At 43.3% G+C, this 12,476-nt stretch overlaps 2 protein-coding genes across 4 annotated transcripts in view; one reads left to right on the top strand and one right to left on the bottom strand.

Moving 5' to 3' along the window:
• ociad1 (OCIA domain containing 1) overlaps nt 1-12,009 on the bottom strand; it is a 30,852-nt gene extending 18,843 nt beyond the window's left edge. The window contains exons 1-2 of one of the 2 annotated variants that reach the window (XM_063043162.1): nt 11,609-12,009; nt 2,138-2,222 (exon numbers count right to left, since the gene is read on the bottom strand). In XM_063043162.1, coding sequence (XP_062899232.1) covers nt 2,138-2,222; nt 11,609-11,707 — 184 coding nt within the window. In that variant the 5' untranslated portion in view covers nt 11,708-12,009. The remainder of the gene's footprint in view (nt 1-2,137; nt 2,223-11,608) is intronic. The other variant, XM_063043161.1, reaches the window with a different exon arrangement.
• A 187-nt stretch (nt 12,010-12,196) lies between these two features.
• fryl (furry homolog, like) overlaps nt 12,197-12,476 on the top strand; it is a 376,544-nt gene continuing 376,264 nt past the window's right edge. For both annotated transcript variants that reach the window (XM_063043177.1, XM_063043178.1), the window contains exon 1: nt 12,197-12,442. The gene's annotated coding sequence lies outside the window, so the exon portion shown is untranslated. The remainder of the gene's footprint in view (nt 12,443-12,476) is intronic.

Below are 12,476 nucleotides of genomic sequence, written 5' to 3' on the forward strand. Positions count from 1 at the left end.
GCCATCTGTCATTTCCTTGTCCACTTTCCTGGTTGATCTGTATCCTGTTATAATCTAAGATGATCTTCTTCACTGTCTACTATATTATCAATTTTTGTATCATCAGAAAACATATGAACTATCCATTGAAGATTTTAATAAATGTATAACAAACAGATGACCCAAGAATGATCTTTCCAGTACGTCACTGGTACAATCTGAAAAACAACTTTTCACTACCATCTGTCTCCTTCCACCAAGCAAATTCTGTATATAATTGTATATCTTTGGCAGTTAACACAAACAGCACATTTTACTGTATGTTTTGATGTACATGTGATAATTAAATCTGAATCTGATCCCACATATTTTACACTTCTGGACAAACATAGCATGTAAGATCTCATCAAAGGCTTTGCTAAAGTTCATGCAACCCTGCCCTCAATTAAATAGACAGTTTCCCATACACAAAAGAATGCTGACTATCCCTAATCAGCCCTTGCCTTTACTAATGCAAATAAATCCGTTCTTTTGGAATCCTCCCCAATAACTTTCCCATCAATGGTCTGTAGTTCCATATCTCATCCCTGCTACCCTTCTTAAATAAAGGCACAGTAGTTATTCTTCAATTTTCCAACACTTTCCTTGTAGTTAAAAAAGATATAAACACTTCTTTCAAAGCACTGACAGTCTTTTCTATTGCTTCCCTTAGAAATCCAGGATATCTCTGGTCAAGTCCTGGGAATTTACACACCTTGTGACCTCTAACCTGCCACCTCCTTTGTAAAGTTGGTAGGCTCCAGGACATCACTCTTTCTTTCTTTAACTCACTAGCTTTTATGTCCTTCCCATGGTAAATACAGGCAAATGTTAATTTAAGATCCAGCTATTTCCTATGACTACAACACTGATCCTTACGAGGATCCACTCTCATTTCAGTCATGATCTTCATTGCCATTTGTGCAGATTTGCTTGTCGTTGTCCATCTCGAACTGGAGTCAGGTTCTAGTGTTCAAAGAAAATGTTCAGATTGCACAGGGGAATGTATATATTATTGAAAGAGCAGTGAAGTGTGAGATTAAATTGAGGGTCCAAATGGAATTTTAAGGAGAGGTCAAGGAGGGTATTAATGGAAATCCCACTAATTCTTATCAATCAGAGCAGAAATCAGTACACAATTTCAAATTCAGTAAGAGACAGGAAGAAAATATAGAATATTAGATACAATATAAATATTAGGTTAGTGAGAATTAAAAATCATTTGCACCAGTTTTAACTAAGGATTGTTTTAAAATTTGTTCCAACTAACTTCCAGAAGCAAAAGCAAAACATATCAAACTATGCAGTAAAAATACTGAAACTATTCACTATATTTACAGTACTGTGCAAGTTTCTTCACATATACAGTATATAGCTAGGGTGCCTAAGACTTTTGCACTGTACTGTACTTGTCAACGTGGAGCGAAGAGCAAGTTTGTAAATCTGGCAGGAGCAAAGGATGTTGGTAATGGTGAAGGTGAAGCGCTGCAGGAGCGGTGTGGGAAAGGTGGCAGAGAAGGTATGCCAGGGCACAAGGTGGCATGGGTGCAGGCACAACCAGCTCTGAGATACCTGACAAGGTAATGTGATTTCAAACAATTACTTTATTGACCTTTACAGAATGTCTCTCTGGTGCTTCCCACTCCCTCTCCCACCCCTCCCTTCCTCTTTTCCCAACCATGATTTACCTCTCCCTGCCCCCTTCCCACTCTCAGTTCACAATAGAGACTCATATCAGAATCAGTTTATCATCACTCACATATGTCATGAAAATTGTTTACAGTGCAATAAATAAAATTACTACAGTACTGTGCAAAAGTCTTGGGCAACCTAGTTATATATATGTGCCTAAGACTTTTGCACATTCACTGTATACTTTCATAATGCCAGATACAAATGGATGAATATTCATTATTATAAGTTATGATTTGAAGATAACCCAATCAATTACAGAAAAAAATCACAGCAAAATTTATAAATCTACTTAGAAGCATGAATTCCTTTAAAACAGTTAGTGCTTCTTACATAATAACAATTTACTTTTCTATTGATTGGTACAACATTTTAAAAGTCAACTCACAAACCACATGAAGAGTGAATGAGCAGAATATATACATACACCGATAGTAGAAACTCTCCCAATTGCATTCCTTGAAGACTCTTCTTTCTTCTTCAGTGGGGATATATGACGCATCCACTGGATTCTGAAGAATAACAAAAGATTAATTCCACATCTAATATAAAAACAAATTTACAATAAAATGTAGCTGCTCCACTACTAGTTAGTAAGTACATAGATAGGTTGAAACTGAGCCCTCAAACTACACAGGTCGAGCAACAAATTCCGTTCTGTAATTTCAACAAGAGTATACTGTAGTTATGAGTTGTATCTTTTAGTTCACTACCCACTGCAGTCAAAGCTCAGTTACCGATGAGGAGTTTTTTTTTAGTTTAAAGTGAGTTTGGCAGTTAGAAACGTACAAAAAAGCCCTACCGACAGATCAGGAGAAATAAATTTGAGTAAACAGAGTATAATGCAACAAGGTAAACCTGCAGCTTGCAAAGACAAAGGAGGAGTGCCATTTATATGGAAGTTGCTTGTATGACAATTTCCTTTTTAAGTGACAGACATCTCTTTTGTTTATATCATCAGTTTATTTTTTAACAAACTTGCTTAGTACTTCAAAAGAATATCAAATATATTGATTTATTGATGATCCTATGCTGGCATAATTCTAGTGGCTTAAAATAAGTTTCAAAGCATAAATTGCAGAAGAATATTGGAAGTGTGCTTCAATTCCAGAGACACCGCGTAATGCTCGGGCAGTTTGTTTGCATTTACTACTTGCAAGGAATGCACTTCACCTGAAATATGGATAATATTTTTAAAAAACTAGGGAGGGAGTGAACCTTTTGTGGAGTTATCCAGACACAACTTGCTTTTAAGTTGAATCCAAGGCTTGGAAGCCATGTATTAAATATCTAATTGCTCACCATTAGTCAACCTGTGTACGATGGTGTTTCCTATTCAACAATAATTTTGCATTTGACCTTGGAATGTTTGCCTTTTTACAAGTTACAGGCAGGTTGTTTTCAAAACTAAAGATAACATTCTTCCCCACCTTACTTCAGCCTTTAAGTTTAGGAACATAATAAACAGCAGCAATAGGACATTTGATCTCTTACGCACAATCCACAACTCAAAAAGATCAAGAATGATCTTTCACTCTGTAGCACTTACTGTCCAAGCCAAATCCCTCAATATGCAAAAAACACCTACAATTTAAGGCAATTCAGTTGATGTATCTGTGTTTTCCATCAAGGATACCTCTCTAACTGGATTCATTGGACCCTGAATGGTTTCTGTTCTCTTGCACTTACTTATGCTCTCTCCAGAAGCATAATAGTATTCAGTCCTCTTGTCTTCATCTTCCACACAATCGGTTTGTGCATTCTCTAGATGGGTGATTCTCTGCTATTTTTATCATAAACAGTGCAATGCCACCTTTAAATACACTTTCCCTTAAGGAAATCCGAAAAAAATCCACTCCTTTGATCAAAATATCACCACTGGCAACATCAGCACTGTGCATACAGGAAGAGGCGTGGAAGTTTCCCATTATTTAAAAGGCATAAGTTAGATATTTGATGCAACAAATTCCACTTACCCTACTGAGTGCAGGTCTAATAGCACTCAAGGAACTTTACACTGTCTAGGATAATTCTGCAATTCAGTTCTGGAATAATAACAGCTTTCTGAACTTCTTCAATTCAACATTTTGGATAGCCCTTGTGGAATTCCCATTTGGACTTCACTCAAATTAGAAACTGCGAAACTTCATAATCACCTATTAAATGTAAGACAAAGAAAAAAAATCAAATTGCATCTAAATCAGGGATTCCCAACCTTTTTTATGCTGTAGACCAATACTATTAAGCAAGGAGTCCATGGACCGCAGGTTGGGAACTCCTGATTAAATCCAATTTGATGAATGGCTCCATAACCATAACAATTAAACAGGGGACTGAATCTCCTTTTTTTCTGAGATTAATCAGAAGGCATTATCAGGTTTCTGTAAGCATCTTCCAAAAATGTAGAGAGAGCTTAGAGATCCTTCCAACAGTTAAAGGTTGTTTATCTGAAAGCAGTATTCTTTGCAAGATTCACAAATTAATAGCACAAATAAATATGTATGAGTTAATAGTCACTGTGGAGATGCAGTTGCAAAGTGACCAAGGATGCAAATCAAATATTTTGGGATTATATTTGGGCATTTTTATCTACTAAACTAAATCAGTAAATTCTGGAGGACAAATTTATACTGTAGACAAGGCCATTTTCAGTATAAATATGCCTGGGAAATCAATGAGGAAATAGGCTATTTTTGCATTTATTATTGCTTAAGAAGAATGTGATCACTGATGATTTGATAATTAAGCTGTCCTTCCTGGAGCAACAGATAAGCAATAGAATTTTATAAAAAGAAAGTGAGTGATTGGATCCAAACCAAAATTAAGGCTGAAGAAATTAGAGACTGAAGAAATGAAGATATGACTGGTCAAAAGATTCCAGGATGTAACAACCATCTTGAACTTCTGGATGCATGTCATTTTAATCCTCCTTTCTATTCCCACAGTTCCCAACCCAATTCCATCTGCCCGTTACCCACATACTTATCCACTTGCGTTTTCCTTCCTTGGTTTTCCCATCAAACACCACCCTCCTTTGCCCCTTTCCACCTGCCCATCACTCCTCCATCATTTGGTTTCAATTATTACCAACTTCCACCCTCCACCCTCCTACTTGCTTGTTTGTAGTGACTTCCTTCCAAAGTCCAATCTCCCGCTCACTTGTATGTAGTGTCTTCCTTCCACCCTCCTGCTCACTTGTATCTAGTGTCTTCCTTCAACCCTCGACCCTCTCACTCACTTGTAAGTAGTGTCTTCCCTCGACCCTCTCACTCACTTGTATGTAGTGTCTTCCCTCGACCCTCCCACTCACTTGTATGTAGTGTCTTCCTTCGACCCTCTCACTCACTTGTATGTAGTGTCTTCCTTCCATCCTCGATCTGACCTGAAACAATGATTCACTTTTTCTCCAGTTGCTGCTCAATCACTGAATTCCTTCTGCAGTTTGATTTTTTTTGTTCCAGATTCCAGCACCTACCATCACTTGTATCTCCAAATCATTTATAATCTTCTTGCAAGTTTGTATCTCTAAAGCATGTAGTGCTTTAGAGATACAAACTTGATCTAAAGGACTGTCCCTGTCTAGTAGGTCACCAACTCAGTGCATCTACTGAGGAAATGCAAGATGCGATTCTAACCAATGTTCCAACCACACACCCCTCCCAGTACAGGCTGTGTTATTACTCCAACAGTCTCCTCAATCGTTCTTCAGAATATTCCAATTTATCATCATTAAGCTTCCCACAGGACTAAAGGAAAAATGTTTCAATTCCAGCGTCTCCATTTCAAAACTAAGATCACTCCAGACTCAGATGCAATATGCAGATAACCTGTCCAGATACAGACTCAAAAGCCTCCAACCTCTATAAACAATGGGTTCGCAAGGAGACCTTGGAAAATATGGATCATGTCCCATTGCAGTCATCCCTCAGCAAAACCAGAGATTTAAAAAATAAATGAAACCAAGTAGGACTTCCAGGGTATCATTAGTCCATCTAATGAAAACCCTGTTGGAGACCAAAATTTCGACTGTACATGATTAGATTAGATTATGAGGACACACAGTCCTCTTTTATCGTCATTTAGTAATGCATGCATTAAGAAATGATACAATGTTCCTCCAGAATGATATCACAGAAACACAAGACAAACCAAGACTAAAAAAACTGACAAAAACCACATAAAAATAACATATAGTCACAACAGTGCAAAGCAATACCATAATTTGATAAAGAGCAGACCATGGGCACGATAAAAAAAAGTCTCAAAGTCTCTTGAAAGTCCCATCATCTCACGCAGATGGTAGAAGGGAGAAACTCTCCCTACCATGAACCTCCAGCGCCGCAAACTTGCCGATGCAGCACCCGACCACAGCCGACTCTTGAGTCTGTCTGAAAACTTCGAGCCTCCGACCAGCCCTCCGACACCGAGCACCATCTCTGCCGAGCACTTTGACCCCGGCCCCGGCAACAGGCAATAGGCAAAGCCGAGGACTTGGGGCCTTCCCCTCCGGAGATTCTCGATCGCACAGTAGCAGTGGCAGCGAAGCAGGCATTTCAGAACTTTCTCCAGATGTTTCTCCATGCTTCTCACATCTGTCTCCATCAAATCAGGATTGTGCACGGCCCCTACTTAACAAATATGATATCATTTCGGAGCAGCCGCGCACACTGCGTCGTGCCGCCATCTTCTCCTCCCCTCCCCTGATGTGCATGTCACTAAGTCATTTAACCAACAAAACAATCCTTATTTCCAGCCATGCAATGGCTTCTGGCTATGAAAACAGACTTCCTCTTTACCACAAATTAATGTTAAAGGCTACTTAACATTCTTCCCCCACCCCCCCCTACTGCCAAAGACACAGTCCAACAAAATCTGCAATAACAAACAACCAGTTCTTTGCATTGGAACGTGCAAACGCAATTTGAATTGGGGATTCATGCAACATTACTTAAAATGCCAAAATGGAACTGTTTTATTTCCCTAATGCAGATCATTAATTTCAAGTTGTACTCAATTAACTGTAGAAAAAATGTCAAGTTAACATGCTAGTCAAGAAAGTCGCCTATGTCCATTAAAAGCATAGCCTGAAAAGTACCCATTTGATGAGAAGAAATGCAAGTGCAATGTCTACAATGAAGAGACCTAGATTGGCATTATTCCAGCAACACAAGTTGCCGGTGAACGCAGCAGACCAGGCAGCATCTCTAGGAAGAGGTACAGTCGACGTTTCAGGCCGAGACCCTTTGTCAGTACGAACTGAAGGAAGAGTGAGTAAGAGATTTGAAAGGGGGAGGGGGAGGGGGAGATCCAAAATGATGGGAGAAGACAGGAGGGGGAGGGTTGGAGCCAAGAGCTGGACAGATGATAGGCAAAAGGGGATATGAGAGGATCATGGGACAGGAGGCCCAGGGAGGAGGAAAAGGGGGGTGGGGGGACCCAGAGGATGGGCAAGGGGTATAGTCAGAGGGACAGAGGGAGAAAAAGGAGAGTGAGAGAAAGAACATGTGTATGAAAATAAATAACGGATGGGGTACGAGGGGGAGGTGGGGCATTAGTGGAAGTTAGAGAAGTCAATGTTCATGCCATCAGGTTGGAGGTTACCCAGACAGAATATAAGATGTTGTTCCTCCAACCTGAGTGTGGCTTCATCTTTACAGTACAGAAGGCCGTGGATAGACATGTCAGAATGGGAATGGGATGTGGAATTAAAATGTGTGGCTACTGGGAGATCCTGCTTTCTCTGGCAGATAGAGCGTAGGTGTTCAGCAAAATGGTCTCCCAGTCTGCGTCGGGTCTCGCCAATATATAGAAGGCCACACTGGGTGCACCGGACGCAGTATATCACCCCAGCCGACTCACAGGTGAAGTGTCGCCTCACCTGGAAGGACTGTCTGGGTCCCTGAGTGGTGGTAAGGGAGGAAGTGTAAGGGCATGTGTAGCACTTGTTCCGCTCACAAGGATAAGTGCCAGGAGGGAGATCAGTGGGGAGGGATGGGGGGGGAACGAATGGACAAGGGAGTCGCAGGGGAAGGGAAAGATGTGTTTCGTGGTGGGATCCCATTGGAGGTGGCGGAAGTTACGGAGAATAATATGTTGGACCCGGAGGCTGGTGGGGTGGTAGGTGAGGACAAGGGGAACCCTATTCCTAGTGGGGTGGCGGGAGGATGGACTGAGAGCAGATGTGCATGAAATGGGGGAGATGCGTTTGAGAGCAGAGTTGATGGTGGAGGAAGGGAAGCCGCTTTCTTTAAAAAAGGAGGACATCTCCCGTGTCCTGGAATGAAAAGCCTCATCCTGAGAGCAGATGCGGCGGAGACAGAGAAATTGCGAGAAGGGGATGGCATTTTTGCAAGAGACAGGGTGAGAAGAGGAATAGTCCAGATAGCTGTGAGAGTCAGTAGGCTTATAGCAGACATCAGTGGATAAGCTGTCTCCAGAGATAGAGACAGAAAGATCTAGAAAGGGGAGGGAGGTGTCGGAAATGGACCAGGTAAACTTGAGGGCAGGGTGAAAGTTGGAGGCAAAGTTAATGAAGTCAATGAGCTCAGCATGCATGCAGGAAGCAGTGCCAATGCAGTCGTTGTTGTAGTGAAGGAAAAGTGGGGGACAAATACCAGAATAGGCATGGAACATAGATTATTCCACAAAGCCAACAAAAAGGCAGGCATAGCTAGGACCCATACCGGTGCCCATAGCTACACCTTTAGTTTGGAGGAAGTGGGAGGAGCCAAAGGAGAAATTATTCCACTGAGTTTTGAAAACTGGTTTGATTTATCATTTTAACTCCCGTACCTGATGTTTGGTCTAATATTGTCGCAAAAAGAGTTAATGACCCTGTTCAAGGAATTCATTTATTATCTTGTCATCAAAATGACTGAAAGGAACCCCAGGTATACTTAAACCATTGGTGCTGAAAAGGGAACAAAAGCAATACGGTACAAAAGACTGAAAAGGATAATTCAGTGAGAGTGAAATCACTCACACAAGCATTAATCGCAAACCATTTCAAAAGAAACAGAGTGACCATGTGTGTGATCTGTATTGTATTGTACTGTATTGCTTCAGTGGAAACTGTGAGCAGTTTCAAACTCCTGGGAGTGCACATCTCACACAGTCTCTCATGGTTACAGAACACAATCAGGAAAGCTCACCAATGCCTTTACCTTCTGAGGAAGCTGAAGAGAGCTGGACTTTGCACAACTATACTGACATCCTTCTACAGATATGCAATAGAGAGCATTCTATTATGCTACATCACTGCATGGTATGGAAACTGCACCGGACAGCAATGCTTTACAACAGGTAGTCAAACTGCCCAAATGCATCATTGTCACTACCCTACTGGGCATCAAGGTCATATATAAAGAAAGTGCTGGAAAATATCCAGTAACTTCATGAAGGATTCCACCCACCCTGCTCATGGACTGTTTATCCCACTCCCATCAGGGAGGAGGCTATGTATCATCCATGCTAAGACCACCAGACTTAGAATATAGAACAGTACAGCACATTACAGGCCCTTCGGCCCACAAAGTTGTGCCGACCCTCAAATCCTGCCTCCCATATAACCCCCCACCTTAAATTCCTCCATATACCTGTCTAGTAGTCTCTTAAACTTCATGAGTGTATCTGCCTCCACCACTGACTCAGGCAGTGTATTCTACACACCAAGCACTCTCCGAGTAAAAAACCTTCCTCTAATATCCCCCTTGAACTTCCCACCCCTTACCTTAAAGCCATGACCTCTTGTATTGAGCAGTGGTGCCCTGGGGAAGAGGCGCTGGCTATCCACTCTATCTATTCCTCTTATTATCTTGTACACCTCTATCATGTCTCCTCTCTTCCTCCTTCTCTCCAAAGAGTAAAGCCCTAGCTTCCTTAATCTCTGATCATAATCCATACTCTCTAAACCAGGCAGCATCTGTACCCTTTCCAATGCTTCCACATCCTTCCTATAGTGAGGTGACCAGAACTGGACACAGTACTCCAAGTGTGGCCTAACCAGAGTTTTATAGAGCTGCATCATTACATTGCGACTCTTAAACTCTATCCCTCGACTTATGAAAGCTAACACCCCATAAGCTTTCCTAACTACCCTATCTACCTGCGAGGCAACTTTCTGGGACATCTATCCCCAGATCCCTCTGCTCCTCCGCACTACCAAGGCATTTACTTTGTACTCTGCCTTGGAGTTTGTCCTTCCAAAGTGTACCACTTCACATTTCTCCGGGATGAACTCCATCTGCCACTTCTCAGCCCACCTCTGCATCCTATCTCTGCAATCTTCGACAATCCTCTACACTATCTACACCACCACCAACCTTTATGTCATCTGCAAACTTGCCAACCTACTCTTCTACCCCAACATCCAGGTTGTTAATAAAAATCACAAAAAGTAGAGGTCCCAGAACAGATCCTTGTGGGACACCACTAGTCACAATCCTCCAATCTGAATGTACTCCCTCCACCACCACCCTCTGCCTTCTGCAGGCAAGCCAATTCTGAATCCACCTGGCCAGACTTCCCTGGATCCCATGCTTTCTGACTTTCTGAATAAGCCTACCGTGTGGAACCTTGTCAAATGCCTTACTAAAATCCATATAGATCACATCCACTGCACTACCCTCATTTATATACCTGGTCACCTCCTCAAAGAACTCTATCAGGCTTGTTAGACACGATCTGCCCTTCACAAAGCCATGCTGACGGTCCCTGATCAGACCATGATTCTCTAAATACCCAGAGATCCTGTCTCTAAGAATCTTTTCCAACAGCTTTCCCACCACAGACGTAAGGCTCACTGGTCTATAATTACCCGGATTATCCCTACCACCTTTTTTGAACAAGGGGACAACATTCGCCTCCCTCAATCCTCCGGTACCATTCCCGTAGACGAGGACATAAAGATCCTAGCCCGAGGCTCAGCAATCTCTTCCCTCGCCTCATGGAGCAGCCTGGGGAATATTCCATCAGGCCCCGGGGACTTATCTGTCCTAATGTATTTTACCAACTCCAACACCTCCTCTCCCTTGATATCAACATGCTCCAGAACATCAACCTCACTCATATTGTCCTCACCATCATCAAGTTCCCTCTCATTGGTGAATACCGGAGAAGTATTCATTGAGGACCTCGCTCACTTCCACAGCCTCCAGGCATATCTTCCCACCTTTATCTCTAATCCGTCCTACCTTCACTCCTGTCATCCTTTTATTCTTCGCATAATTGAAGAATGCCTTGGGGTTGTCCTTTATCCTACTCGCCAAGGCATTCTCATGTCCCCTTCTTGCTCCCCTCAGCCTCTTCAAATTAGTTACTTTCCCCAAGCAGTAAGGCTGACCAACACCTCCATCCATTTACCCACCACAACTTCATGACTTCCTGTCAGTTACCTTACACTCCTGCGCCTCTTGTCATTTTATGGATAATCTATATATGTATACAAACTACGTGTATAAGCTATCTTATGTATTTGTTGCGCTTTATATCTTATTGTGTATTTGTGCAGCTACATGAGATTCGGAGTAACAAATATTCTGTTCTCCTTTACACTTGTGTACTGGAAATGACATTAAACAACCTTGAATCACGATGACTCCAGGCGCTGCAAACCAGCCAGGGAGTACAAACAAAGCCCACGGCCGCTCTGCAACCCCGACGGTTAGGGGTCAGCTCCTCTCTTAAGCACCTGACCGGGAACGCTCCTCCGTTCACGGCGAAGGATAACACGAATCCACAGACCAAGGCAGTGGGCGACCTGGTCACCATTCCTCCAGAGCAAACATGGGCCTGATAAGAGTTTGTGCGGCGCCAGCTTCCTACCTAACTCCACTCCAATGTCACGCCGAAACCCACCACTACCTGCGCGTAGGGGACCCTGGCCCCGTTCACCAGATACCTGGACGGAGCCGACCGTGGACCCGGGTGGCGGCGGCGGTGGCTGCTGCTCCTCCTCCCCACTGAGGGAGTACTCCACCTCGGCTGTAGCCCGCGCCATCAGCGGTTACTCAGCGAGGGAGGCGCTCCTCACCCTCCAACGATTATTACGCGTGAGACCCGGAAACATTTCAGTTAATAGAACGGTGGCGCCGGAAATAGTTTGCGGGCAGCTCCTAAACTAGGTCAAGAACCAACCGCTCAAAGAGAAAGACGTAAATCCGTTACACGATGCACAGACACGTTCACCGTCTGCTGCTGTTAACCAGCTCATTATTTGCGTCTTCAACAAAAGAGATTTTGAATTAATTGTGTTCAGTACATCTTTAACAGCATACCAGCTTTATAACACCCCCAGAACAAATGTCCCACACAGAGTTCACACTCTTTATCGCCACTTCCTCATTTGCCTTTAAATAGTCGGAAGACCGGAACGTAACTGAACGGCGTCGCTGTCTGATCGACAACCCGACTCGCCAATGGGAAACCGGGCTCTCCGCCGCCCGCCCTGACGATGTGACGTCATCCCGCCAATCCGGCAAGAGGAAGGGCGGGATTCCTGAGAACAGTGAGCCCGGTTGTCACGGAGGGGGGAAGGAAAACAGCCGAGAGTTGAAGGAAGCGGCTCGGTGACTGGGCCCAGAAGGAGAGAGTGGGGAGAGAAAGAGTGGAAACAAGCAAACCACAGCGAGGGGGTGGTGCCCGCAGCAGCCAGTAGGAGCTTGGAGCCGTACCGAGCCAGGGTCCGGTACCGGGACGCTGACACACACCACCAATCCGACTCCTAGCGCTACAGGTAGGCGCCGTGCAGAGTTCTCGACCTTGGGAAT

This window comes from Mobula hypostoma, chromosome 3, assembly GCF_963921235.1.
Source record: "Mobula hypostoma chromosome 3, sMobHyp1.1, whole genome shotgun sequence".
NCBI classification, from domain to species: domain Eukaryota; kingdom Metazoa; phylum Chordata; class Chondrichthyes; order Myliobatiformes; family Myliobatidae; genus Mobula; species Mobula hypostoma.